Raw genomic sequence first — 27,615 nt, forward strand, 5'->3', positions numbered from 1 at the left:
GGCTGTCCTGAGGAATGCGGTCGCCCCCCTGGGAAAGTACATATCAGAGAGCAGCAGGCAGCTCCGCGCTCGCACTCCGTCTCGGCCACCCCACAGCGCTCGTGTCTTCGCTCCTTACACTGCCTAAGGGCCCCTCGCCACCGCCACCATGGACGCCATCAAGAAGAAGATGCAGATGCTGAAGCTCGACAAAGAGAACGCCTTGGATCGAGCTGAGCAGGCGGAGGCTGACAAGAAGGCGGCGGAAGACCGGAGCAAGCAGGTCTGCGCCTACCCCCGTCTCACTCCCCCCCCCCCTCACCCCGACTCAGAGTCGGCGGGTCGCCCCCGATACCCGAGCTGGCACCTTTTCCCCATCCCATCCCAAGCCCACGGTGTCCAGGAGCGCGCGTCTAAAAAAATAATAAAAGAAGAAGAAGCGCGAGTTAGGCTACTTTTAACTTTTCTGTCTCTTCCAAGGACGCTTGTGGCCCTTTCTGGATCCCACGGTCCGCGAGGTCCATGAACTCCCTAGAGAGGTTCTTGACTCTCGGGACTGGGAATCAATTTTGAAAGAGGAAGGGAGAAAGGAGACCAATTCTCGGTGTAGCCGGAGGGAAGGGCGGGGGAGCGGGGCAAGGCAAAAGTCCTAGAGTGTCCGGAGTTCTTTGGACTTTTTGGTTGGGGAGAAAGAGCCCTTGACCATGGGATGGAGACTTTGGAGGGAAGAGGGGAATCGCTGAATTATTTCCTAAGAACAAAGATGGGACAGAATGGAAGACACAGATGGAAAGCTAGCCAGACAGGGGCGTGTTTCTGCAACCCCTCAAGTCGGGGACCTGAGCTCTCGGCAGGAGAGTGTGGTCCCGGGAGGGGCGCGGGGCGGTGCGAGATGAGTCACTGAAGGTTCCAGCTCCCGGAGAGAGATTATCTAGGGTCCCTTGAGCCCCAAAGCAGCGATCCCTCAGCCCCAGGGCCCCAGCCAACCTGGCACCCATTTGTTGTGTGTCTCACACCCGGTCCATACCGGCCGTCCGCGCCCGCTCGCTGCTGCCCCCAGCTCGAGGAGGACATCGCAGCGAAAGAGAAGCTGCTGCGGGCGTCGGAGGACGAGCGGGACCGGGTGCTGGAGGAGCTGCACAAGGCAGAGGACAGCCTCCTGGCTGCCGACGAGACCGCCGCCAAGGTACCCGGGCGCGCGGCGTGGCACGGCGCACGAATGGCTAACTTTCTCTTCTCTCTCCCTCCCTGTCTTTCCCTCTCTCTCTCTCTCTCCCGCTGTCCCTGTCCTTTACGGTCTGTGCACCCTCACCCCGCACCTTGCGGGATCACGCTGCCTGCCGCACCCCACCCCCCTCTCCCCTTCCCCGTACCCCACCGCCAACTCCCAGCTGGAAGATGAGCTGGTGTCCCTGCAAAAGAAACTCAAAGGCACTGAAGATGAACTGGACAAATACTCCGAGGCTCTCAAAGATGCCCAGGAGAAGCTGGAGCTGGCGGAGAAAAAGGCCACAGATGTAAGTGCACGCTCACACTGCCTCCCCTCACCTCCTGTCCGCGTGGCCACTCTGAGGGTCACCACAGGGGCTGCAGAGCAAAGGAAGGAGGTAAACCTCCTCCTGCCGGACACCTGCACACAGCCTGGCCGTGGCCCAGAGCACTGGATGCCGCCTCTGACTGCCGCTGCGCACATTCATTTGTATCTCCTCCGTTCCTTTTTCTCTTTTTTCCTCTTCTTTACCTCCTCCCCTTTGGTTGGAGGTGGGTGGGTGAGAAGCTGGGAGAACACAGCCTCTGAAACGGGGGCTTTTGGAGGTGAACTTCGCCTCCTGCTGGTATAAAACCTCTGAAGTGTGTGTGTCGTCGCCAAGGTTTGTGCAAAACAGAATACCTAGTTGTCTTGTTTGCCACCCCAAACCCCCGTGGTTTCGGTGATGGGCCCAGTCTGGATACAGAGAGCCTGGCCTTTACATGCACTCATACTTTTACTCCCAAGGCTAAGCCTGAAAGACTATAGGGACACTTTGAGGCTCTCTTTCTCACTCAGGCAAGCCTTAAGACCTGCCCAGGGAAGATGATACTTGCTCGGGTCTGCAGCCTGAGGCACTAGATCCAGAAAGTACGCAGGGAGTTATATATAGCTCAGTGCTTTATATGGCATAGTGAGCTGACTGCCCCCTGCCCGCCCCACCCCCACCTGTCAGGCCTCCGACAACCACGGCATACTTCCGGGGGTGATAGACACAGCTCCAACTCTGCTAAGCACCCTCTCCCTGCCCTTTGGAATCTTAACTGCGGGGCTAGTCTCTTCTGTGTAGAAAGTCAAGCTGAGGGTCAGTTTTCCAAAGGGCTGACTTCTTTTCTCACCACTACATTCCACCGGAGAAGCCAATTAAGCCTAGAGGCCCAATTAGAAAAGAATTCCTTGGGAAGCTGATAACAATTCCAAGAATGTGTGAGTAGCAAAGAAAGCTACACCCAGAAGTCGAAGCCCCAAGTTTGACAGCAGTTTGTAATTTTCTGGTTTTGTGTTTTGGATAATGTGTAATGCGGATTACCCAAGGGTTTTTGAAACCTGCCAGGCCTTTTGTGTCCTGAAAGGCTTGAGGTTTATCTAGTGTTCTTGGTAAATGGGTGGTCTAGACCAGCCAACAACTGGGATCGGACAAAAGAAAACTTTCAGTGATGATTAAGTTTCCTGGGAAGGAGGCTTCGGGAAGCACTGCTTGGCTAAAACTCATACGAAACCTACCTGACTTTAGAGAAAGAACAACAAAACAGCCTTCAGGACTGAGCCAGTTTTGTATAATGTGGATCAGATGTCTGCTTTGTACATGTTAAATGGAGGATGCCCATCTCCCCCAAATCCTCCTGCAGGACTTTTATTTAGGTTTTTCAAAAGAGCCGCTGATAGATCTAGGAGAGATATTCCTTATAAGGAAAGGAATTCGGAGAATTTGCAAATAGCCCAGTGCGGAAAGAAAGCAGAAAGAAAAATGTTACTATAATTCTTAAGGAAGTGAGGGGATGATAATTGCTGTAACTATGGAGTGGTAATCATGTCTTTAATGAGAAATCGTGGGGGGGGGCGCTAGTGGAATGGGGTGGGTCAGAAGTAGAAAGGAGGCTATTTAAAGTCAGCTGTGGGGGCGGGGCCAGGAGGAGAGGGAGGTTCTTAAAGCCAGTTTTGGTTCTCTCTATGTGCTGGAAAACTGTCTCTAAATATGGTGTGAGCGTGCGCTTCTCAGTTTCTTTTGGTTGGTGTATTGATCATCTACCTCTGTAAAACACTGTTAGCTCTTTGGAGACAAGGAATGTTGAAGGAGGTTCATGAGGAGTCGTTATATTTAGAGAGATCTTGACTCACTAGAAATAGCTACGGCTTGAAGAGGAAAAGACATGTGTCACTAAAGGGAAGAGGTGGAAGAGAAGTCATCCTCCTGAAGTACTGCAGTGAGACATTTTACTCTCTAGTGTTAAAAAAATACATTTTTTATTATTATTGCTAAAAACATTTTCCCAATTTACCAACCTACTTTACAAACTATAGTCTTCCAGAAACAGGTTTTCCTCAGTTTAAAAGGCTGTCACTCAGGAGCTAGCATCCCCAGCAATCTGCTTTGGATTTTTACTCTATTATCTGGCTCCTTCCCCCCAGTAACTGATGGAGCTGATATTTGTGGGACGTGAGTCTTTCTCCCTCTAGGTTTTCTTCCTAATGTACTGACTCAGGTTTGTCTAAACTCAGGTTTTCCCCTGGGATCTCTGGGGATGGGACCCAGCCACAGTATTTCTTAAATAACCAAGGGATTGCATCCTGGAGCTAAACCTAACAACTAACTGCCCATAGCTCTTCAGTAGTGACATCAACTTGAAAATAAACTCCCGAAACTGACTTCCTAGTGCTTGAAAAGCAAGACATTAAATCCCTAGGGTGGCTGCTTACTGCATTGGCAAATGGCCAGCTTTTTCCCTGGCTGCCCTTGGATGGTTGCAGATGCCCTGTCTGGTCATCCTCAAGGTTGGAGGCAGACGGTCTGTGAGCTTTGGGGAGGAGCTGTACCAACCACTGCTCAGCCGACCAAGGGCTTGGAAACCAAGCAAGAGGCTCCACCTACAGGACTTGAGGGCTCTAGCCAGAGTTTGGAGGCTTTTTTTTTTTTTTTTTTTCTGCAACAGAGGCCAGAGGGGACTAGGAATGCCAGAGGTGTTCTGGTTTTAGAAGACAGCCTTGGCAAGAGTGTTTTCTTTTATTAGCCGGGTGGTGGTGGCGCACACCTTTAATCCCAACACTTGGCAGGCAGAGCCAGGTGGGTCTCTGTGAGTTCGAGGCCAGCCTGGGTTACAGCAAAGCTACATATAGAAACCGTGTCTCAAAAAAACAAAACAAAACAAAAAAGTGTTTTCTTTTTCTACCTTTGTTTACACACACACACACACACACACACACACACACACACACACACACACACTTAAACAAGTCCAGGACTGTAAGAGCTCTCTTTGACAAAGGTGCAGGAGGATATAAAGCCCAGAGACTTGACAGATGGCTTCTTCCAGATTATATCCGTGTGGCTCTGCAGCTGGTAACCAGCGGTTCTGTCACAGGCTTCTGTAGTTTTGCTGCTTGGGTTTGTCGGATTCCAGATATCAGACTGAATTGAAGCCAGGGAAGGTTAGGATGCTTGCCTTGACTGAGATTGCCCAGCGGGATATGGGGCCCCGCCAAACTCTTAAGGTAGTGCCTGCATTTGTTTAATTATATCGTTTGAGTTCTTAACTATATGCAAGGCATTGTTAAGTGTTTTATATTATCTGATAATTCTCAACAGCCCCGTGAAGAGCCCTGTACTATTATACTCATTTTTAAGAGATGAAGCCCTGAGAAGTCATGTGTCCAAAGCCAGCAGAGACCTAAGAGCTAGATTCAAATCCAGAAAAGCTGTATTTCGAACAGTCTAACCACTGCGCATTGTCAGATAGTAATTTGCACTTGGTGAGATAATTCGGGTACTGGGGTTCTTGTAGTCAGGAGCTTGTGTTCTAGGATTCTTTACAAGAACCACTTCCCTTAAGATAGTCATACTATAGGCTTCAAGTTCCTTGTTCAGATTCTGGGAAGTCGGGATTACTGAGCGCTCAGGACCGCCAGCAGGAGTCGCCATGGCCTTTAGCATTTAGAATGATGGCATTCCTTATGACCAAAACAGTTCCTTTAGGGAACATTCAGGGTCCAGACTCCCAGCCTGGCTCGGCTTCAGTAATCGGGATTCCGGAGCGCTCCAAGCGACCAGCAGGAGTCGCCATAGGCTTTAGCATCCAGACCCTCTACTTGTGGCCACCCAGGCGCAGCGGAGTGGAAGCAAACGCCCTCCTGCGGTGGCCTCGCTCTAGGCGAAGCAGCCCAGAGCTAGGCGTCCCCGCGCGCACGCGCAGTGGTTCCACCGGCAGCCTGTTCCCGGGGTCTGCCGTGCCCCGCCCGCCTGCCAGCCGCGCCCGTCCTCTGCGCTCGCGCACCCGCCTGCGGCTCTCTGGTGCGGCCCCGGGGCCGCGACTTCCGGGCTGCTTCTGGGCCGCAGGGGGCGCCGGTGTTGCAAAGCCGGCCTGGGCGGAACGCGCCGGACTTGGGCTCGGTAGCGGCGGCGGCAGCAGCAGCAGCAGTAGCAGCAGTAGAGCGCGGAGGCAGAGCGCAGCCTCAGCCACCGCCTCGCCATGGCGGGTAGCAGCTCGCTGGAGGCGGTGCGGAGAAAGATCCGGAGCCTGCAAGAGCAGGCGGACGCCGCAGAGGAGCGTGCGGGCAGCCTGCAGCGCGAACTGGATCAGGAGCGGAAGCTGCGGGAGACCGTAAGGGACCCACCCATCACCCCGAGGCCCCACGCCGCACCTGGCGCACATAGGCCAACTGGCACCCGGCTGCTCGGTCCTGCCTATGTATCTCCCTAGTCTAAAGTCAAAACCCCCAGTGGGGAGCAAGAGTGCTCTTGGGAAGGTTCTGGGAGCGGCATTTTTCCTGAGAGAGGACTACATTTCTGGGGTGACCATGAATTGTGTCCCAGGGATGCGCACTTTGCGCTGCTGGCATTTATTTACTCATACTGGGGTTGGAAGGAGGCGTCCCTCCTTTTAAAGATCAGTCTCTGGGGAGAAGCACTGTGGGACTTCGAGGCCTGCGGATGCTGGACTTTTGTCTCTGTTGATCCTGTCCTTCCTAGAGGCTGTTTCTCTATGGAGGTTAAAGACACCGACAGTACCAGGTTCTGAGCTAGCTCGATAGCTTGCAAACTATAGCCTTAGGTTTCTTAGCCCTCCCATCTCCCAAGTAGGTGTCCCTCTACAATAGATACCCCTTTGTTACGAGTTTTGGAAAAGTTGGCCAGATGTCAACGGTTACTGGTTATACCTTTTGCCGGCCTCCCCTCCTCCTTGTCTAATGTAGTACCTGGCTTCCTTTCTTCCTAAGGAAATGTATCCAGCAAACAGAAACAGGGTTCCAAAGGGAGTTTAGGTATTAGATATTTATCAGTCGTGTGTGTGTGTGTGTGTGTGTGTGTGTGTGTGTGTATTACACGCCTGTGTTTTAAATCAAGGTATTCAAACACCTTGGGAATTTTATAACAAACAATAATATGGTGTCCAGCTGTGCTTAATATACACAGGACTATTCTGAATTGAGTCATTCCTCCTGGCTAAGTGTTTGTAATGGTTGCATGGTGTCTTGCAGAAACTCCACAACATGTTTTGTATAAAATACAGAGAACCAAGCGAGCCTTCCTCAGAGGAAGGCCCAACTAGAGGAAGTTTAAGATAAAAATGCAGATAAAGATTTTTAAAAATTAATAGGCAAAAGATAACTTGCAGGATTTGCTTGAGAGGACTAGTTAGCAGAAGTCCCACTGTAGAGGTCTCAAGGTGGCTGGCGATGTGGGAATTCTGATCCGTGCCTGGCTAACCACTGTGAACTAGTGAGCTAAAAAAACTAGTGAGGCAGAGCACTGGGCCCAGTTTGTCAGGATTTGAATCCTGGCCTCTCCTCTCTAGCTGGGGACAAGTGTTAGCGCTTTGGTTGCCTGTGAGTCAAACGTGCTGAGTAGAGATGTAGAGGTCACAGCAGGGCTCCACAGATGAACGTAGTACTGCTTCAACCACCCTTGATCCACAGTGTCCAGCACCGCCCTGCCTAGCATTCTTGACCGTAATTGCTTGGCAGGCACTCCTGAAAATGGCCTTGCTCACTTCATTAACCATAAAATTCCCCCACTTAATGCTTTCAATCAACAATTCTTTTCCTCAGTTTTAGGAAGGGAATCGGGCAGGCTGGAAGGACTGTGGTGATGGCGCCTTACTGGGCTCTTTGGTACACACCAAAGACACACCTGCTATTTTGTACATTTTTGTTTTGTTTGTTTGTTTTTGTGACAGCCTTCCCAGGCTAGTTCGCTAAGGACAGAGCTTTCATTCTTTTCAAAACGTCATGCCTTTATTTGAGCAGCTCAAAATCCTTTGTAAAGAAATTTTAAAATCATTTTTTTTCAGGAGTCCTCTAGTAGGATGATTGAGTCAGGATTCCCAATAGAGACTGAGTATGAGCAACTGGTGAGACAATCGCAAATTGCTGGCTACACCTGACTCTTACACTGGAACTTACCTATGGATGGAGCTAATTTAAGCAGTTATGAGGCGTAACTTAGGCAGTGAGTTAAGCCAGCAGTCACAGTTTCTCTTGGCAGCCGAGATTAAGGTTTGGTGACAAAGCCATGAACTGCTGCAAAAAATATTTCAGTGTGTCGTTGGCCCGGGTTCAGGTGCTCCAAGAGTCAGGCAGAGACTTAATGGGCCCTCTTAAACTGGTGTGTGCCCTGGAAGAAGCAGATATCACCCACTCCCTGTTTGTTTTCCCAAGGTGTGGGGGCCCTTCAGAATCCTGGAATGAAATGACCTTTCTTGATGTAATGCTTGACTCTGGGTCTTGTGTCTTAAGGGTTTTGTGGGGTGGTGAGATGTGTGTTTAAAGTAGGGAAAAAAAAAAAAAGTCACGTCTTTCTCCAGCTTTCTGGGCAGAACCTAGCAGATGAGGAGACTGAGAAGTGCAGGCAGGTTCCTAATGAATAACTTTATTAATCATGGGAAATAACTGATTTCCAGAAGTCCCCAGCCCTTTCCTGGCTCTTCAGCATGGGCAGCTCCTTCTGGAACCAGGAAACTGAGTGTGCTCTGGGCTTGCCCTGGCACTTCCAGAGGGGCTGTGACTGACAATACTCGGGGCTCTTGCTTCCCCTGTGCAGTCACAGCAAGGCACCTCAGTACCTCGCTCCTCTCTTGCTACACAAACATGCCTCACAAATTACAGGCTTTGGCCCAGATAGAGGAGGTTGTGTTTATCTGCTATCCATGGGAGTGCCCCTAATGTGGTCCTTGTGTTTTTCCCCCCTTTCTTGACCATATAAGGGCAGAAGTCTAGCTTGGCCCTAGTCACTTTGGTCTCACACAGCAAGCTGGGTGAATCCCTCTCTGTAACTACAGTTTACATGAAATAAAAGATCTGACCTTTGATCATTCCAGGCTCCGCTCGGATTCAGTCAGGACTTGGGAAATATATTCCAGAGCATTGGCTTTCAGAGTAAAGGATTTTCTTCTTTCTGTATTGGCTAAAACATGTGAATTTCATGTCAATCTTAGGCTTTATTCAATTCTGGTTTGGAATCACATTTTGCTGGGTTGGAGTGGAAACACTTGATTTCTACATATTACCTTGTTGGGTAGGGCAGTGGTGTGTGCCTGTGTTTTTCTGAAGGTAGCCACTTCCTTGTTTGGGGGCAGGGCGAAGGGGTGGGAATGGTGAGCTTGCAGGACTTCCTTGGTGGGAGCTGTGCTTACAGGGGCAGGGAGCATGTAGATAGAGCACTAAGGATCTCACATGTGTGAGCACTGGGTGATGGTTTAACCAGGGCTCATAGTCTCCCCAATACAACAGTCCCCTTTTGAGTAACTCATTACATGTTGGGATCCAGTAGTACTTTTGAAAGAAAAAGAAACTAGCAACACAACTGGAAAGGCTTTGCTGGCAGTGTTGATGTGTGGGGCCACTGTCAGAAGAAACCTAATTCAGTGCACTAAGAGTGATTTACATTTCTAGGAATAATTGCGTCTGGGGTCTTGACCCTCCCCAAATGCCTTGTTATTTCTGTCCACTTTTCACAGATAGGCACAGGGCAGTAGGCTCATTCTGACAAACAACAACAGATACTTAAGATGACCTGGGTGCTGTGATCCCAAGGCCCTCAGGAAATATCTAGGAAAGCCTCAACTCTGAGGGAAAACCCAAACCGGAAACAAAAGCTGGCAAAGTTGACAGGTGTGGGCCTATGAAACACAGAACATAATAAATCAGGGTAACTCATGCATGTAATCTCTGCCCTTGAGATGACTGAGGCAGGAGCATCACCAGTCAGCCTAGACACCAGAGTCTCAAAATGAGGGGAAGAGAATAAGAGATGGGGCTTTTATTAGGAAATTAAACTTGTCTTGGATTCTGAGGAGATCTTCAAAACTATTAGACCAGCAGCATAAGAGAGCCCTGGAGCCAGAATGCAGGGTTCCCCACCCCCACCCCTCAGGAAGGTGGTCTGTTAGTGAATCCCAGGCACTAAATCTCAAGTTCCCATCCTTGAGAGTTAGAGAGCAGTGTCCTTGGGTGAGCCTCTGGTTACCCACTGGAACATTCTGCCTTCAGAAAAGAATTGAGGTGCCTTGCTGATTTCCTTGCAGTAACTGCTCTGCTGATGTTAACCAGGATCTGTCCAGACAATCTCTTAAATTACTCAGGGTGCTGCTGGTCCAGGGATGATAGAGAACCTTCCACTCTGGTGCCTAAGAGAGCAAGACTCCAGGGATGAGAACCACCCCTCCCAAAGGGTCCTTAATCTCATATTTGAGGAAGCCAAAGCTTTGGCTTGGGTTCCAGGCCTGCCTCGCATTGCACTGACGGGGTTCTCTCGGGAGAACCTTAGCTCACCTTAGCACTCTGCTTCAGAGGGCCTTCCCTTGGTCTGCGTAGACAGCTTGCTGGGCAGCTCCCGCATGACCTCCCAGCTTCTTTGGGTGGCGATGGAAGAGGAGAAGGACTTCCATTTACTTCGTGATCCCAGCCCCTTCTCACTGTCCTAATCTGTAGGCATGGGGCCTGGGAGTCTGTTTCTATTACTCGGCTTCCAGTGGGGTGCATCTCCCAGTGGGGTGCTGTGTGCAGCTAGTGGTGGCCCCTGTGTAATGCCCAGGTTCTATTACAGTTCAAACAACGGGGCTTTGTTAGGTACACTTAAAGTGCCTCTTCCAGATGTGGTCCCCAAACACTGCCCTGTGTGCCAGTCGCCTCTACCAAAACGGGCCCGAAGGAACCAGTCCTTAAGCCCGGCCACTGCCTAGGCGCCCTGTGTTGAGCCCCTTGGCTGGTCTTGTTGGAGGACATTAAATAACCTGAGTGTCAGGGAGTTTGGGGTTGTAAAAGAACGTGCTGGGGGAAGGGTGTGGGGGATGTTTACAAAGCAGCATTCAGCTGAGCAGTATCAGTAGCCAACGGGAAGAGTGTATAGAGAGGGGTGGGGGCAGAGAGAAGGAAGCGGACCCAGTGTGGTGGGCCCGTGTGTGCAGAGAGGCTAGAGTGAATGTGGGGTGTCACGGCCTTCTCTGGTGCTCTACCTGGCCCAGTTCATTCCCACCTCTGCACATCAGCAGTCATCATCCTGTGAGTGAGTAGGGTCCTCTAGGGTCCTCTCATCCTGTGAGTGCGTAGGGTCCCTGAGGTTTGCTTCCAATGGAGGGAACTTAGAATTTGATGGTGCAGAAGTGTTTTTAAAGTCCTGCCACACTTCTCTGATTCACCAAAAGCTGATATAGCGAGGGTATTTGCTCTTATATTAAATAATAATGATCTCATGACATAGCATTATAATAAGGGTACCTTTGAACATAACCTAGGCATTCTAGAGAAATCCATACCAGCATTTCTTGGCCTTTTAAAGAATGATTTACATGACTTGTCTAATGGCTGATTTTCTTGTAGTGACTAATGCTGGTCAGGATTAGTCTGTCCATATATGTTAGACTTACTTGGGGCACTGGGTACTAGGAGGTAGCCCAGAACCTTCCACTCTGGTGTCAGAAAAGAAAGAACAGGGGGAGCTGCCCGAAACCACTAATCCCAAACAATTTTCTGTTTTTGTTTTTGTTTTCTGTCTCCACCCCATCTGCCTCTTTGTAAAAAAGGAGTAGAATTTTTCCTAGAAATGTAATACATGCAAGATGAAGAAATTTAACCTGACCCAAAACTATAGCCTCAATATGTATATATTTCCAATTATAGAGGCTGAGGGAGATGGCTCAGAGATTGAAAGCACTTGCTGCTCTTGTGGAGAACTTGGGTTCTGTTCCCAGTACCCACGTGGCAGCTCACAACCATCTATAATGCCTGACTTCAATTCCAGGGCACCTGGAACTAACCTCCATGGGCACTGCAAGTTCACATGTGGTATATATGCACACATGTAGGCAAAACACTAATAACACATAAAATGAAAAAATAAAGGAATGGTCGTTCAAAGGCAATTCTCTGCCATTAAGAAATGGATTATTCCAATCCCCTTACTCTTCAAGGAAAAACTCAGTCATTCAGGACATTCCCAGCTTGGCCCAGTTCCAAGCTGTTCTTTGATAAGGATTGACCTTGTGGGATGGTTCAGTTGTAGCTGTTCCTCCCATTCATTTTACACTGGCCCTGCTTCCTGCCTCTGGCAGCCGGTTACTACATAGTAGTTTTTCTTCTTTGAGATAAGTGAGTCTAAAGTGTTTATATATTAAAAAAAAAAAAAAAAAAAAGTCAGCAGTCATTCATGGTGGTGGGAGATTCACTGTTCACTGCCATTCTCCAGATAAAAACCTGTACAGAATTAAATGGTCTCATTTCCTGTGACTCAAGGCCACGATCCCCGCCTCTCTCTAACTACACATACTTTTCCAGTTCCCTCATGAGCTTTGAAAGCTACCGTTGTTTAAATTAGGGTGCTTTTACTTACTCAGTTCAGCAGATAATGGAGCCCAGGTCTGTGGAGAGCAGATGCCTTGGACTTAAAGACAGATATGTAGAAAGCTAGGAGCCTGGATTCTCTAGTGTGTATTGCCATTGTTGGAAAACTGGCTCCTGAATATCCTAAGGGCTCATCAGCCTTCAATGAACACAGGTTCAAAATGGATGAGGATTAATAATTGCTACCCAATTAGCAAGTCCTACCTTCTCTACCAGGTAGATAGTCTAGGATCAGCTCCTATCACAGCGAGGCAAGTATTCCCAGGCTCAGAGCAAAAGTACTTAGAACAGGAAGCGGTCATTGCCCGCCCAAAAAAGAAAATCTTTAATTCAAAGCTAAATTCCAAATAAAAACAGTATCTACGTTGCTTTTCTCCTTAGGCCTGTGAAACTTTTCTTGTAGCAACCTTGACTTTTAAGAAATTCCAGTAAGCTTAGGTAAAAAGCCCCTGGGAAGTTTATCTTGGCCCTGTTCCAGTGGAGCCAGCTATTCCTAAGAGGTTACTGAAAAGGTGGGGCAAAGGGGAAGTTTCTAGATGTCATTAGATCTCCATTGGTATGGTTTTTGTTGTTTTGATTTGGGGCTTTTGTTTTTTTAATTTTCCTGGTATGTGTTTTTAAAAACCACTGGATTTTAAAACATTCAGTTTCATTATAAGGCTCTTTTGAGAAGTCTTGTCAGAGAAAGGATAGCTGGATGAAACATGGCATCCCGACTTCTGATCATACTGAGCCTGCTGTCAGCCGTGAGGAAGCTTTCCTTCAGCCAATGGTGAGAGGCAAGGCACTGGACGCTGGAGCAGGACAGAGCCCTGCAAGCGTGAGAGCCTGCGAGTTGCTGATGACCCTCTCTCTGCTGAGAGTTGTTTCTAGGTCTGTGTACTTCCAAGCATGATGCTCCTGTGTGAGGACTTGAACTGGTTAGGGCTTGCAATACCCTGGAAGCTAGCTCACATCAGGCCCCAGACTTCCTGTCTGGAGCCAGCACTTTAGTCCTGGCCTGTTTCTGAAGGTACCACCCTCACTTGCTCCCAGCTCTGAAGCGTCTCCCTCTCTGCCCAGGCTGAAGCTGATGTAGCTTCTCTGAACAGACGCATCCAGCTGGTGGAGGAGGAGTTGGATCGTGCTCAGGAGCGTCTGGCCACAGCTCTGCAGAAGCTGGAGGAGGCTGAGAAGGCCGCAGACGAGAGTGAGAGGTGAGACTACACCATCCGGCTCCTATGTGCTCGCGCGCGCGCGCGTACACACACCCATACACATACACACTCACACACAAAACACACGAGGAGAAATGGCTTAGCAATTAAGAGCATTGGCTGCTCTTTTGAGGACCCTGGTCTGAGTCCCAGCACCCACATGGCAGTTAACAACTTTCTGTAACCCTAGCCTAGAGTGTCTGATGCCCTCTTCTGGCCTCTGCAGGCAACCAGGCATGCATATGATGCACAGACATACCTGCAAGCAAAATACCCAAATGCATAAAAATAATAATATATATATATATATATACCAAGCAGTCTCAGACCTAGGGAAAGGAGGTGTGGTAGCCAAACAGGTAGGAGAGAAAGCATAGGTAAAGCAGATATGATCTATAGGCTCTGCATAAGTGAAATGTTTTGGATTTAATACATATGTACACACAGACACAGGCGCAATTATGTTTTGCATCTACTCCTGCTGTAACCTGACTTATATGTAAAGACCCAGTCTTGTCATAGTAAAGGGGACCATGGTTCACACAGGCCGGCTTTATGAATTTCTTTCTTGTTAGTGTGATGGAACACCTGACCAGAAACAAGAAAGGAAGAGTTTGTTTTGGTTCGTGGTTCAAAGGGATACCACCCATCCTGGTGGGAAAGTTATGGTGACAGGAACATGAGGCAGCTGGTCACACGCTAGGTCCACAGTCTGGAATCAGATAGCAATGAACGCTGTGCTCGGCCAGCTTTCTCCTTTTTATTTAGTCAGGGACTCTTGCCTGTGGGTCTCCCCACCCTCACTAGCTCCATCTAGGAACTCCCTCACAGGTAGGCCCAGAGGTTTGTCTACTAGATGATTCTAGATCCTGTCAAGTCAACAGTCTGTTTTAACCATCACACCACATGGGCTAACCTCATGCATTCTGAAAGGCTTTTTAAATCTGTACTCTGCTGTACAAGCCACAGAGTGTGGGGTACTTCATAAGAGTAGAGTATTCTGTTGGTTGAAGGGTGGCAGAGCAGTGTGAGCTCAGAACAGTGCAGGCATGCCTTACCCCAGCTGGAAAGTGGGCAGGTGAAGGTCCGTTTCTCCACCACTACTTTGAAGTGAACCCCTGCTGTCGGGCACCAGGTATAAAGAGTCCCTGCAGACGTTAGGGCTAAGGAAGCTTGTCAGCTAAAGTTTTCAGCTTGTTATTACCACCACTCAGTTTTTCTTTGCTAGCCAGGAGTAGTCTTGTGCATACCTTCTTCCTGGTACTGAACTTTAAAGGCAATCTGGCAATACAAGACCGGAGGAAAAGGGATATAGAACTCATTTATTTTTATACCCTCTACTGGCATCTGAGGGTACTGCACACACATGGTGCATATACAGACATGTAGACAAACATTCATAGAAATCAAATAAAAATCAATGCTTTTTAAAAAACAATGCTTTACTTAAACTTGCTCAAATTTTTTTCTAAGTGAAACCCATTTATGGTTTGCTTATGGCATAAATCTGTAAAATCTAGATTAGTTAACATTTTCTGAACTATACCACCATGCTATAATATCCAGTGTCAGTCTTACCTTCCAACACCTATTCATCCATTTTTTCTTTCTTTCTTTCTTTCTTTCTTTCTTTCTTTCTTTCTTTCTTTCTTTCTTTCTTTCTTTCTTTCCTCCCTCCCTCCCTCTTTCCCTCCCTCTCTCTCTCTCTCTCTCTTTCCTCCCCCCCTCCCTCTCTCTCTCTCTCTCTCTCTCTCTCTTCTTTCTTTCTTTCTTTCTATTTCTTCCACCCCCTAGACAGGGTTTCTCTGTATAGCCCTGGCTGTCCTAGAACTCTCTATGTAGACGAGGGTGGCCTCTAACTCAGAGTTCCACCTGCCTCTGCCTCCTGAGTACCAGGAATTAAAGGCACGCACCACCATACCTGGCTATGCATCCATTTTTAATCTGAGACTTCCCTCAGGAAAAGGGAGAAGGGGAAGAATCTCTACATTTAACAAATAAAGCCTGGTGGCTTCCCTTGTCTCCATGCTGCCCAGAGTCAGCTAGGATCCTGACATGGCACCTTCCACTTAAGAATAGGTGACTTAGAAGTTTCACCAGTACCCCAAAGTGCACGGGAAGATCTCATTCACAATGAGAAGAGAGAAATATGTGTCTTTTCTGGAAAGTTTTGCTCCGTGCTTGGGAAAAGAAACGGCTCTCTGTTCAGTTTTGGCCGGCCGTGTGCATACAGCCTCCTATTCCACAGTGGCAGTGGTCATCTCTCCATCGTGGGTCTTCCTGTTTGTCTGTCTTTCCAGAGGCATGAAAGTCATTGAAAGCCGAGCCCAAAAGGATGAAGAGAAGATGGAAATTCAGGAGATCCAGCTGAAAGAGGCCAAGCACATTGCTGAGGATGCTGACCGCAAGTATGAAGAGGTCAGTTTCTGGGGCCCAGAGCCTTACAGACTCATAGCCGTGACCTCGGGTAGGGAGCAGGATGCTGTCTGGATCCTGGGTGTAGGAGTCAGCTTCCCTGATAGAAGTGGGTGGTTCTGAGAGGCAGGATTCCTTTACCTGCAGAAACTGGTTCTTACCGTGATGAAGCCAGCCAGTCATCTACACTGGGAAGAGAGATCAGTACTTCCCCACACCCTGAAAGCTGGGACAAAAACTTCTTTAGCCAGGAAAAGGGAGAGCTGGGGATGGGGGGGGGGGGTGAGGATTTAGCTCAGTGGTAGAGCGCTTGCCTAGCAAGTGCAAGGCCCTGGGTTCGGTCCTCAGCTCCAGGGAAGAAAAAAAAAAAAAAAAAGAAGGGAGAGCTGGGCCCTTAGGAAAGAAGCTGGCCTGTTGTCATGGTTCAGATGTTTCAGTTCAGACATTGTAGAGAACACAGACCACAGACAGAGCTCCCTGGGAGATTCATAGAGGCTTCTCCGGGGAAATAAAAATCGTTTGTTAGCACAGGCTCTGTCTGCAGTGAAGTAGTCCCTGGTGATTGTCCCTATGAAATGACATGTGATGAGGACAGCCAGAGTGACTGTAGATTCCAGTTTTTCTTTCTGGATTTCATCATGGCTGAAGCTGCCCCATGGTATTGAGCTGCCTCGGAGAAACCCTTTCTCTGGGGTGGCGTTTCTGGCTGCAGATTTGACCTTGCAGCCGTCACCTCGCTGGCTCTCGCCTTCTGCGCAGATCTCTATGTGGTAGAGTCCTTGGGTTTATTTTTGACACTCTCTCGGCAGCCCCTTCCTTTTTAGTCTAAAATGCCTCCTCATGTCTCATCATCCTGCTATTTTTAAGATTGCAGATTTCATATTTCTCTCATTCCGAGAATTGCTCTGGGTGCCATGTAATTATCTAGACTCCACCTGGGAAGAGCTAACCATTCTGGTCTCTGAGCGGGGGCCTCGGCCTCTGCTGAGTGAGAGTTCCTTGTCTCTAGTCTGCGGAAAGATGAGCGTTCCATTTGTAGAGAAGAATCCCTAGGGTCAGTGGATGTCATCTACCCTATAACCACCCCCTACACAAAGTCCGTAAGACCACAGTGTGTGTGTGTGTGTGTGTTATTTGCCCTGCTGTAGGTGGCCCGTAAGCTGGTCATCATTGAAAGTGACCTGGAACGTGCAGAGGAGCGTGCTGAGCTCTCGGAAGGGTAAGCGGGCCCATGGCCACCCCATGTGGGGATGCTGCAGAGCAGTGACTAAAAACAGCATGACCTTCTGGCAGCTGCACATTGACCCACCTCGGCTCTGGCCTCCTCGTGTGCTCAGAGTCCTGCGGATGAGCCACGGGTGTGGAACACGGAGGAACCATGCGGGGTGTCTGTGAATGCGTGTGGCACTGCATGCCTTACCTGCACTGATTTTGTGAATGGCCTTGTGCATTTCCTGTGTCCACTAACAGCCAAGTTCGACAGCTGGAGGAACAGTTAAGAATAATGGATCAGACCTTGAAAGCATTAATGGCTGCCGAGGATAAGGTACTGATGGCTCACGTGTGGTTTTTAGGTTTAACTGCATCCCAGGCAGCTTTGAGCTTCCAATGCCTACTGGTTGGTTTGGTGTAACGACTGTACCTTCACTACACCCTCTGCTGTTTATATCTTGCTTCAAGTGCTTTCTCTTGGTCCTTTACGCTCTTTGTTTTTCCCCCTCATAAATACTCTGAGGGGCGGCCAATAAGAAGCCAAATGATCACACCTCGGACGGAGATGCTGGCTTTTGTCCCTCTGTCCCTCCGCTGTTGCAGTGGAAGGCAGAGCCCACGGCAAAACCGAGCTTCGTGCCTCGTGCGTTGGCTACTTAAGGCAGCCCCCCCCCCCCATCTCTAGGACTCGGTTTTCATTTGTTTCCCATCCCTCTCCTTTTTTTCTCTCCTCGCTCCTTGGGCTTGTCTCCCACCCTTTCTGCTTCTGATCGAAAACCTTAGCAAATGTGCCGAGCTTGAAGAAGAGTTGAAAACGGTGACGAACAACTTGAAGTCACTGGAGGCTCAGGCTGAGAAGGTAGGCCAGGAGCAGGGAGTGGGGAGACACCTTTGTACGAGCTGCTCCAAAGAAGCCTGCTGGTGAAAATAGCGGCCGGAGGCATTTTAGCAAGGGACAATACTTTGAGATGATTTCCTAATGCTATTGGAGAGTAGGATTTGTTTGTGTTGTTTGCTTTTGTTTTGTTTTGTTTTAAAGAAGATTCACAGAGAATGTATCTTATGTTGGGTAAATCATCAATTTAATTTACACAAAGTGCCAAGTGGATAAGTTATCTCACTCTTATCCCATGTAAAGCAATAGGCAAGAGAGCAGAGAATGTATTGTAGTGTGCCATGCGATACCCGAGCTTCTGTTACCTGCTAGGAGATCCCCAACATCTGTTGGTTGGGCTGGCACGCTCCTCGTGTGAGAAGGCGTGAGTGTGAGAGAGCTGCAGCCTGACATCTGGAACGCTCTTTCTAATTACAGTACTCACAGAAGGAGGACAAGTACGAGGAGGAGATCAAGGTTCTTTCTGACAAGCTGAAGGAGGTAATGTTGAGAGCCTGGAGGAACCTGACTGGATTGTAGTTAAGGTTCTGTGGCGTGGGTCAAGGCACTGTCGTTTGGAGACGGGTGGTGGTCCAAGACAGGCATGTTCGGAGGTTTTCTTGGAGTTCATGTCCTGTGTTAGCTAGCTGCCATAGCACACAGTAGGGACTGAACCTGACATTTCCCAGGTGATAGACACTTGACGTCTGTCTGTCTGGTTCCCCTGTATCTGTAGCTGCTGGACTGAATCTCCCTGACCTTGACTCAAATGAATTAAATCATTACAGGCTGAGACCCGGGCTGAGTTTGCAGAGAGATCAGTAACTAAATTGGAGAAAAGCATCGATGACTTAGAAGGTAAGGTCTTTAACATTTTAAATTCAGTCCTTGTTGAACAGCCGTCTTGATAAGCAGTCCTCCGATCCGAGGGCTTCCACCCTGGCGCTCCATTTTGCTCTCACACTTCCTGTCTGGCTCTCCTCTGGGTTTTTCACCTGTGACACTGAAACTCTTGGACCCAAGTCCTCAGCTCTTGGGGTGACTAGTCAGCCACCAGACAGCTTACATCTAACTTCTTGGACTTCAGAAACGGGTCTGTGCTATTTTTCACTGAGTGAAGTAATTATAGATGAATGTGACTCTGGTATATTCTGTGTCTCTAGTGGTATTTCCTAATTGTCAGAACAATGTGCATTTGTTTTAGACACACCCATCTTCCAAGTATGCCCAGAAGAAGGGCTTGGTTTTGTTTTCTTTCTTTTTTTTAAGCCATTCATTAGCAAAATATTCTATATCCTGAAAGGACAGAGGGCAGAGATCAATAGAGCACTGAGTCTCAAGGTTACACTTAAGCACTTTTAAAAGCAAAAACAAAAAATACCATACATCACAGGCAGAAGGGGTTGAAGGAGGGACTGGAGGGTGGTGCAGTTAATTATCAAGATAGCAGCCAGGCCTGGTAATACTCACCTTCGATCCCTACGCTCAGGAGGCAGAGGCAGGTGGAGCTCTGTGAGTTTGAGGCCAGCCTGGGCTATATAGCAAATCCCAAGCCAGCTAACAAGACCCTGTCTGGAAAAGAAATAGAAAAATAAACAAGCAAACAAATAACAACAACGAAAAGAAAGATAGCAGAGAGAAGAGAGAACTGAGTGTGGGTGCAAGCCTGCTAGGACTATGGCAAGGCACAGACCCATCACCATTGCCAAAATTAAACCGCAGACAAGCCCCTGACTGTGGCTGCTTTTCAGACTTCTGTTACTAGCAACGGGGGGGGGGGGGGGGCGTGGGAGGGGGGGAGGAGAACACCATGGGAATAATTTAAGTGTCACCAAAAAAAATCAATATCCCATGGTCTGGCTTGGGCGGGAAGTGAGTGGTTTGAAGGTAGCATTGTAGACTGTCAATTGGAAATTGAACTTGTAGCTTTTGGATAGCTACCCCCCCCACCCGCCTGCTCCGGGCCCGTGCAGCCCCCTCCCATAGCTTAGAGCTGCAAGTGGCTGACTACGCCAGTGTAAATAGACAGCTCTGTGAAAAGAAAGATGTTCCGTTCACCCACCAGGGGAAACGGTCTTCTGTGGGTGTCTTTAGGATTTAACGGTTCGTTGGTATTACCTACCCTCGGTGTTGTGTTTTTTATATTGGGTCTCTCTCATTTCATTTTCTAATGGGTTTTTGTTCTCTTTGTTTTTTGTTTCAATTTCTTTAAAAAAAAACCAATCGCACGCCTCCTGCACTGGCCATCTGCTGCGGCACCAACCCCTCCATGCATTGCCTTTCCTTGCTGGCGTGTCGGGATGGCGTCCTCGCCACCCTCGCGCACCCTCCATCTCTTGACCATTCTCCATGCCCTTGCACCTCTGCCTTCCACTTCCTGCTCCTAGATGAGCTGTATGCTCAGAAACTGAAGTACAAAGCCATCAGCGAGGAGCTGGACCACGCTCTCAACGATATGACTTCCATGTAAATGTTCATGCACCCCGCCTGCTTGCTACCCTCACCCTCATGCTTGTGTGATGAACTCACCACGGCTCCCTTCTCAATCTGTGGTCTCCGTATTTGCATCTTTGGTTGGCTCTCTTGCATAGCCTAGGATAGCCATGGTCTTTTTCACATTGTACTAACAAAAGGCCAAGTGGATTCAGTCCATGCAAACCATTTCAGAATCCTTTCATTTCATAAATGCAGATCCTGGCCTCTTTCTGCCGAGAGATGAACTGGACTCTGAATGGCCCTGAGTACTATCCTTCTAAAACCTTAAACCAGACTCAGATATAACTAGAATGCTGTGATGCGGTGGTGCAGGAAGTTAGGAAGAAATACCAGGTTGTTTCCTGAGATTCTGGGAAGGACAGTATGGTCATTTTCACTTCACACTATTAGGTTTAAAGTGTCAGATAATTGAAAACCTGAGGAAAAGGAAATAAATGGTCATGACCTGGTGCATATCCCTCCCTGTAGTGAATTCCGGAGCACGGCCAGGCATGGTGGTACATGGCTTTTATCTCAGTATGTGGGAGGAAGAGGCAGGTATATCTCTGAGTTTGAGGCCAGCCTGGTCTATAGCAAGTTCCAGGCCAACTAGGCCTGTATAGTGAGACCCTGTCTTTAAAAAAGAGAGAGAGGGAGAAAATTCCAAGTCTTTTATTTGTTGTGTCTATTATATTGAATGGAATTAAAATACCCCACAGTAAATGCTTGCCACAACTGACATCAGAGAAGCAAGAAATAAAACATTTATACAATATGAGTTTGGAAGTTAATGGTCCATATTTTACCCATGTGAGTAATAGTTGGCCTTGTTTGAGGACCCTCAGACATACACAGCTAATTTACATATTACTAACCACACTTGTGCCCCTTGCAATTCTAACCCCTGGAGTGTTTCCATTCTAATACTGCTGGGTTCCATCAAAGCTGGGAGTGGCCTTTCTTTAACCATTCAGAAATATAGTAGCTTCTGGAGCGTGACCTGTGCCTGCTGCCTTGGAGGTTCCAGAATATCCTTTAGAGACCTGGCTATCACCAGGGCTTAGAAACATGGGCATGCTTCTTCTCCACCATTAGTAAATGAAGAGTGGAACCAGGTCATCTGTAGCCACCAATCCACCAGTGCTAAAACGTGATGCCCCAGGGGGAGGGAGGGGGAACGACTCTTGAGTGTGATGAAATGTCCCCAAAGGCAGGTTTAGTTTAAGTTCTGTTTTTAAAGTAAAGTTTTGACGATCTTCCTTGAGGTTGGCCCATGGGTTCAGGCAGTGGTTGCCAAGGATGACCTCCCCCAAGGGCAGCTGGCAGTGGGTTTTACACGCCTGATACTTGCTTGCATTTCAGCTGCTCCTGTCATCCGTGTGGTTTTCCTCTTCCTTTTCCACTGCTCCACTTTTCCTCTTTCTCTTACCTTTTGTTTCACACAGATAAGTTTCTTTGCTTCACTCCTCCCAAGAGTCCTTCATCAAGCTGGATGTCCCACCTCTCTGAGCTCTGCGTCTGTCTGCTCTCCAGCTGACCCAGCTTTCCATTAGCACCCACCTTAGGGCCAGGCACGTGCTGTGCTTTCTATTGTACAGGAGCCGTTCACCCAGTGTAAAATAAACACTGTAAGCCATTCCTGTTCGCTCTTCTTTTACTCCTTATTTACTGGCGTTTTCATCTCCACACTGAATAAAACGACGGCTCTGCTTCGTGGATCTAAGGGAACATTTTTTTTTTTTCCTGAACACTATATACTGACATCAGGAGTTTTTAAAGTAGTAGTTCCCTGTGCAACTTTTAAAAAGAATACCTGGTTTTCAGGTACTGGCGTGAGGCCCAGGTAGCTATGGTTTTAGGAATATTGTGATGGTTCTGACAGTTGGGGTTCAGAACCTCCTCCACACAGTAGATAGTGGGAATCAAATTCTGGCCTGAGCAGTGTTTTCTCTGCCAAAAGTTTAGTTGGGGGTGGGGCACCCTCGGTGCTGATACGGAGATGGCGCTGCCTGGCTATGTAATGGAAGTCTGTGTAGCCATCCTGTGCTCTGTAGCTAGGAGGTTTGCATCTTGTGAAGAACTGGGATTCTAGCATTGTAAGTCATGGTTATTATTTATTGTCCTATTGCAGAAGTGAGCTGGAGCTTTTTTGTTAAATATATTCATTATGCAGATACCTTCATATTGAACACAAAAACCACATTATAGGATTTCTAAGTAGTAATTATATTTGGGTCATGGTTTATTTTTGCATCCTATATTCTGCAGAAGGTGTGTTTATATGAGAGGAGTTTCCCCCCTTGTTTATGAACCATTGCCGTTGATTCGTGACAGACACACCCCCAAGAAACAATGCTTGACTTCAGTCACAAACAGCAGCTTGGTAACCTTTATATCAGAAGTAGGACTTTAAAACAATGTGACCTCTAGCTTCTTAGCTCTCAACATAAGCCTGGCTCCGTTCTTGTTTTTAAGTGTGAATAACCCTCGTCTGTCTCATGTGTGGTACTTGTTAGCCTAATAGGGCTGGCATACCACTCTCCTCAAATAAATCTGGGCAAACTCTGAAAGTAGTCATTTACTCTGAAATCTTCAGAGCAGAAAGGATTTAAAAAAAAAAAAAAACAAGGGTCTGAATTAAAATATTTTAGTTAATGGCATGGTAGACTAATTTTAGGATCCAGGCAGTGTCTTTCCATAGAAGGGTGCAAAGGCTTCTGCAGTTTTCTAGTGTTTGGGTTTTGTTTTGTTTTGTTTTGTTTTTTCTTTCCCTGAGGCTCCTTGGGCCTACTTCTCAATGACTTCAGAAAAATTCACAGTAACAGCGATGCACTTTCTCTGAGTTTTCTGCCACAGAGGAAACAAGACTCTTGGAGCTCTGCCAAGCTGACATTAAATGCATCTTGGGGTCCAAATTTCTTGGCTCTCCCAGAGAATTCTACATCTATGAGTGTTCACTGTGAGGGAAATAGGAACAAATGGACACCCAGGTAGCTTAGGTGTATACGTCAGGAGCACAGACGGCAAGCTGAGTTGATCAAGGATCTGCTCAGCAGGCTTCTAGTTGAGCAAGGACCAGCCTGTATCGGCAACTCTTTCAAGAGCCTCGGTTGAACCAAACCGACAGCACCACCAGCTGTGAGACCAGAGGCCTCAAGACAACTGGGGTCTGTGCAGAACAGGAGGGAGAGCACTTACGATGTGTCTGACCCCTGCCTTCAGGTCATCTCAGTCCTGGCTCCCTTGCAGCTAGAAAGAACAAGGCCCAAAGTGGGTTGAGATGGGGAGCACTGCCGTGTAAGCCGTGGATTCTCTGGGGGTTTCTCCAGTGTTCTAGTCTAGATGGCCCAACATTTGGGCTCAGCAAATGGGACAGTCTGCCTGCCGCTCGCTCGTGGTGGCAGTTTCCCATGATGATACGGTGGATGTAGTCATGGGGTTTCTGTTTTGCAACTTCTCAGTAGATGGGAGACACTGGAAGGTAGCACAGTAACAGAAGAGCTGGGTGTGCTCTGCTCAGCTGGCCGCGTAGGTAGAGAGGAATGTGGTGAGTCTTCACTGGTAGACGTGGTGTGTTTGGAGCCAAACAGAAAGTCTCACCTGGAGGAGGTGCCAGCTGACTGGAGTGTTGAATATTCAGAAAATTTAGATAAGCGGAAAGAGCATGGGTTGGATGTAGTTCTTCATACTACCCCACAAACAGAAGGAGCATAGCAAGTTCCCCCACCTCCTGCCATTTATGAGAGAACGTTGACAGACCCACTCCGTTTCCCAGCGGTGAGTGCTGTGGTCGATCTCTAGGCGGTAGGATTGTTGGCTCTCCACATCATCGAGTAGGATACCGCGGTCCACAGAGTCACCATCCTTTAGTCGAAGACACCCCACTTCTAGTGTGGGCCAGCTTCTTTGTCAGCCATGTCCCCTGGATCATCGGGCACAGGCTGAGTCCTGTGCTGGACTGCTTTACCACCTGACTGGATTACATGGCACCACATAAAGCATATACCACACTGGGCAAGTGTAGATGTTTGAGAGGGTTGTTTTTTTTTTGGGGGGGGGGCAGGGAGGTGGGGAGTCACATCCCACAATGTACATCTGAAAGTCAGAAGACAGCTCTTAGGAGTAGGTTTTTCCCCTTCCACTGTGTAGAACCTGGGGATCAAACTTTGTCATCAGGCTCTGAGGCTAGTACCTTACCCGCTGAGTCATCTTCCAGGCCCAGTTTTATTTAGTTTATGCACGCTGTCAGCACCCAGCATGAATGTCATCCTCTTGAGGCACACAGATAAGTTCTGAATCAGTGTGGAGTGGCGATAAATACTTGTTTGCTGGGGGTAGTACACTATCAAAGTCGGAGGAGAGTTCAGACTTTGTATGTGCCCCAGTGTCTAGGGAGAGAATGGGAAGATTTCCAAAACATGTCCCCGGGGCAGAAATGGTAGTACCAGCTCAGCACCACTCTGCACCCTGAGCAGAATCTCTGTTGAATTCTAGCAAGGCATGAGTTTGCAGAGTCTGGCCTCTGTCCCCAAATCTGTTGTCCCAGACTGCACATAGCTCAGTTCACAGGGTGGTTTTAATGAGGTGCAGAAGGGATGCTGCCTCGTTCTCGCATCCTGCACCTCTTTACCTCTGCTCTACATCTCCATCAAGACCCCGGGTTTCTCCATTCCGACAGGCCCTGCCATGCACCCGCACAGGGCACAGGGCACAGGACCGTGGGGCCAGGGCACACCGTGGCTGTCCTTCGTATCTGTGTTTTCCAGTCTGTTAACTGCCTCTCACTAACTCTAGCTAACCTCTTCTTTCTGTCTCCTCTTTTCTGCTAACCCTTGCTGACCTGTCCAGATCAACTCTACCATCAACTCGAGCAAAACCGCCGCCTAACTAACGAACTAAAGCTGGCCCTGAATGAGGATTAAAAACTTGGGCCAAGTTCTAGGAATGGAACCCATGTTCAGGAAATCGATGACTTACTGGGTTGAAAACGTCACTCCCTGCAGAAATGGGAAGGGAAGGAAGGCATTGGTTGGAAGGCCCGCCTTGCCTCATTTTCCTCTGTATGTCTCAGATCCTCATCAACCCCTAAAAGTTTTTATGATATATTATGTATATGTGAAAATATTTATACCAGTTCAGCCCTTCCTGCATCAATAGGTCCTCTTTGAACTGACTGATAATAAGGACCTTCCCCTACCCCCGCCAAAAAAAAAAAAAAACTTTTTTTCTATTTCCTCTAAATAGCTGAGTCCTGCTTTAAATATCAATTACAAATTTATATTCCTAACATCTTCATAACACGTCTGTGAGTCCTGCTTTAAGTATCTATTACAAGTTTGTATTCCTAACATCTTCATAATGTGTCTGTGAGTCCTGCTTTAAATATCTATTACAAAGTTGTATTCCTAACATCTTCATGACATGTCTAGTGTTTGAAATGCGATTCAATGTACCTATGCTTGGGCAAAATAGCTTTTGGAAACAGGAGTTCCTATCAGAAGCCCCTGGTCGAAAGGTAGGCTTTGTTCAGTTTAACGGTGTTTGAATCTGATGGGGTGATATGCTAATAAGTAGGATACTATAAAAATACTAAGGGAATGTCCTAATGAAGTGTGCATGAGATGTGTTAATAACCACTTGTGAGCAGTAGAAATAAACCACTTAAAAAGCGGTCAGAAACCTATTTTATGTCATCTTTGTTTCTGTGAGGTCATACAGCTATCAGATCTTTAACTGCCTGTAACTCAGAATCCTGTGCTGGTATTAACTTGAGTTTGCGTAACAGTGCTGTACCTGTATTTGGTTTTGACCCCTCCCTTGTTCCCACAGCACGCAGTGGGTGAGCCTTCACCAAACACACCCTGCACGTGAAGTCAGGGTGGATCGATGGTGGAGGCGCACCCAGGGCCTTGTCTGGAGATGAGTGACGTCTTAAGCATGGGGAGTGCTGCTGCTTTTCTGTGTGTGATTGACGTTTGCTTCCTAAATGTACAAACCACTGCCGAGTCTGACATGCAGCTATTCATGACTTAATTTTCTAATCCCATCACAGAGAAAGTGGCCCATGCCAAAGAAGAAAACCTTAGTATGCACCAGATGCTGGACCAGACCTTACTGGAGCTAAACAACATGTGAAAACCTCCTTGGCCTCCGCGGCCACATTCTTTCATTTCCCTTTCATTGTTTTAGTTTGTTTTTAAACACCTGCTTACCAGGGAACTCCTTCGATGCATTTTTATATACTTTTAACCACTGTCACTAAAACATCTGCAGAGAACCAGCTAGTGCAGGGGGTGGGGAAAGACACACAGAAGGGCAAACCCATGCTGGGTCTCTGATCATTTAAATGTGCCATTTCCCAGGTTGACATTGCCACACTTCATAGCGGTTAGGCATGCGGTTTGCTTAGCCAGGTAGGAAGCCTCACAAGAGCAGAAAGCTTTCTAGCCAGAGTGCCAAGGTGGAGCCACTGGGAAGATTGATGTTGGAGACAATCAGGTGTGGATCGGTGCTACTTAAAACAAAGGGACCCCTGGGGTTTTTTTGTTCAATATTATGCAATTTAGATTTCTGTCCAACACTAATTTATTTTGTTTTGAGTTTGACTGCAAGACAAGACTGTGGGTTTCATTAAAGTCAAGGGTCTGGAAGCCACACTGGTCTTTGAAGAGTCCCATTCCTTCCCAGCTGACACACTTGCAGGCCCTTCCAGCTCAGCAGGGAGAGCATTCAATGAGGATTGCCCCTCTTTTCAGCTTTCCATGTCAGGGTGAAAGATCTAGGCACTACATACATAACTGGTAAAGAAATGGCATTTTCTTAAGAGTTATAACTATATGTAAACATTGTATAATGATATGGAATAAAATGCACATTGTAGGACATTTTCTAAATCTGGTGGTCCTGTCTTTTTTTAAAAAAAACTTTGTGAATTTTAGACTGTGATTGACCTGCCTGGTTGCTTGCAGTGATGTTCCATCTAGATGCCCTGGTTATCCTCTCAGCAATGGCTCGAGTGTGTTGACATGGCAGAGGTCAGGAAAAGCCCTTTCCAAAAGACCTTTTCCGTGTTCCTGGCACAGCTCTGTGGACTAAGAGATCTTTTACAGTGAAATTACAGCTATGGATTTTCCCCTCAAACTGTAGCTAAGTCTGAAACAGTGAGGGGTCCACATTTCAGTGCAGCCAGTGGTGGGCTGAAGTACCAAATCTGTGGCTCTGCTTGGCTTTGGTGGGGCTTTGTGATTTTCTGTTTTCAAATTCGTGTGAGTTCTCCACTTCAATACATCTTCATTTTCTCAGCGTTAGAAACTGAAAATAATGTTTCTTAGCTCTTGAAGACACCAACAAACAGAAATATTATAAACAGAATCCACTGGCTTTGA

The 27,615-nt window shown here is 47.8% G+C and overlaps 1 protein-coding gene across 18 annotated transcripts; it reads left to right on the top strand.

Annotated features, from left to right (window-relative positions):
- Tpm1 (tropomyosin 1) lies at positions 1-27,123 on the top strand. Of its 18 annotated transcripts, none has more exons than XM_037207377.1 (10): positions 18-262; positions 1,040-1,165; positions 1,371-1,496; positions 13,121-13,254; positions 15,555-15,672; positions 16,818-16,888; positions 17,665-17,740; positions 18,194-18,256; positions 18,544-18,613; positions 26,283-27,119. In XM_037207377.1, exons 1-10 carry the CDS (start codon positions 149-151, stop codon positions 26,363-26,365), a joined length of 981 nt encoding a protein of 326 aa, XP_037063272.1. In that variant the 5' UTR covers positions 18-148; the 3' UTR covers positions 26,366-27,119. The 18 variants fall into 18 exon arrangements, with proteins under 18 accessions (XP_037063267.1, XP_037063265.1, XP_037063272.1 ...); XM_037207368.1 differs by lacking the exons at positions 1,371-1,496; positions 26,283-27,119 and adding exons at positions 20,143-20,221; positions 21,676-21,869 and having other exon boundaries at positions 20-262; XM_037207369.1 differs by lacking the exons at positions 1,040-1,165; positions 17,665-17,740; positions 26,283-27,119 and adding exons at positions 17,140-17,215; positions 20,143-20,221; positions 21,676-21,869 and having other exon boundaries at positions 24-262.
- Positions 27,124-27,615: the final 492 nt, after the last annotated feature.

This window comes from Peromyscus leucopus, chromosome 7, assembly GCF_004664715.2.
Source record: "Peromyscus leucopus breed LL Stock chromosome 7, UCI_PerLeu_2.1, whole genome shotgun sequence".
NCBI classification, from domain to species: domain Eukaryota; kingdom Metazoa; phylum Chordata; class Mammalia; order Rodentia; family Cricetidae; genus Peromyscus; species Peromyscus leucopus.

Bases quoted from the DNA above. Each gene is read 5' to 3' on its own strand.
- Tpm1 (XM_037207377.1), top strand. From the start codon at position 149: ATGGACGCCATCAAGAAGAAGATGCAGATGCTGAAGCTCGACAAAGAG. The intron at 16,889-17,664 runs GTAAGCGGGCCC...CGAAAACCTTAG, and splicing joins CGTGCTGAGCTCTCGGAAGG to CAAATGTGCCGAGCTTGAAG. The intron at 17,741-18,193 runs GTAGGCCAGGAG...TTCTAATTACAG, and splicing joins TGGAGGCTCAGGCTGAGAAG to TACTCACAGAAGGAGGACAA.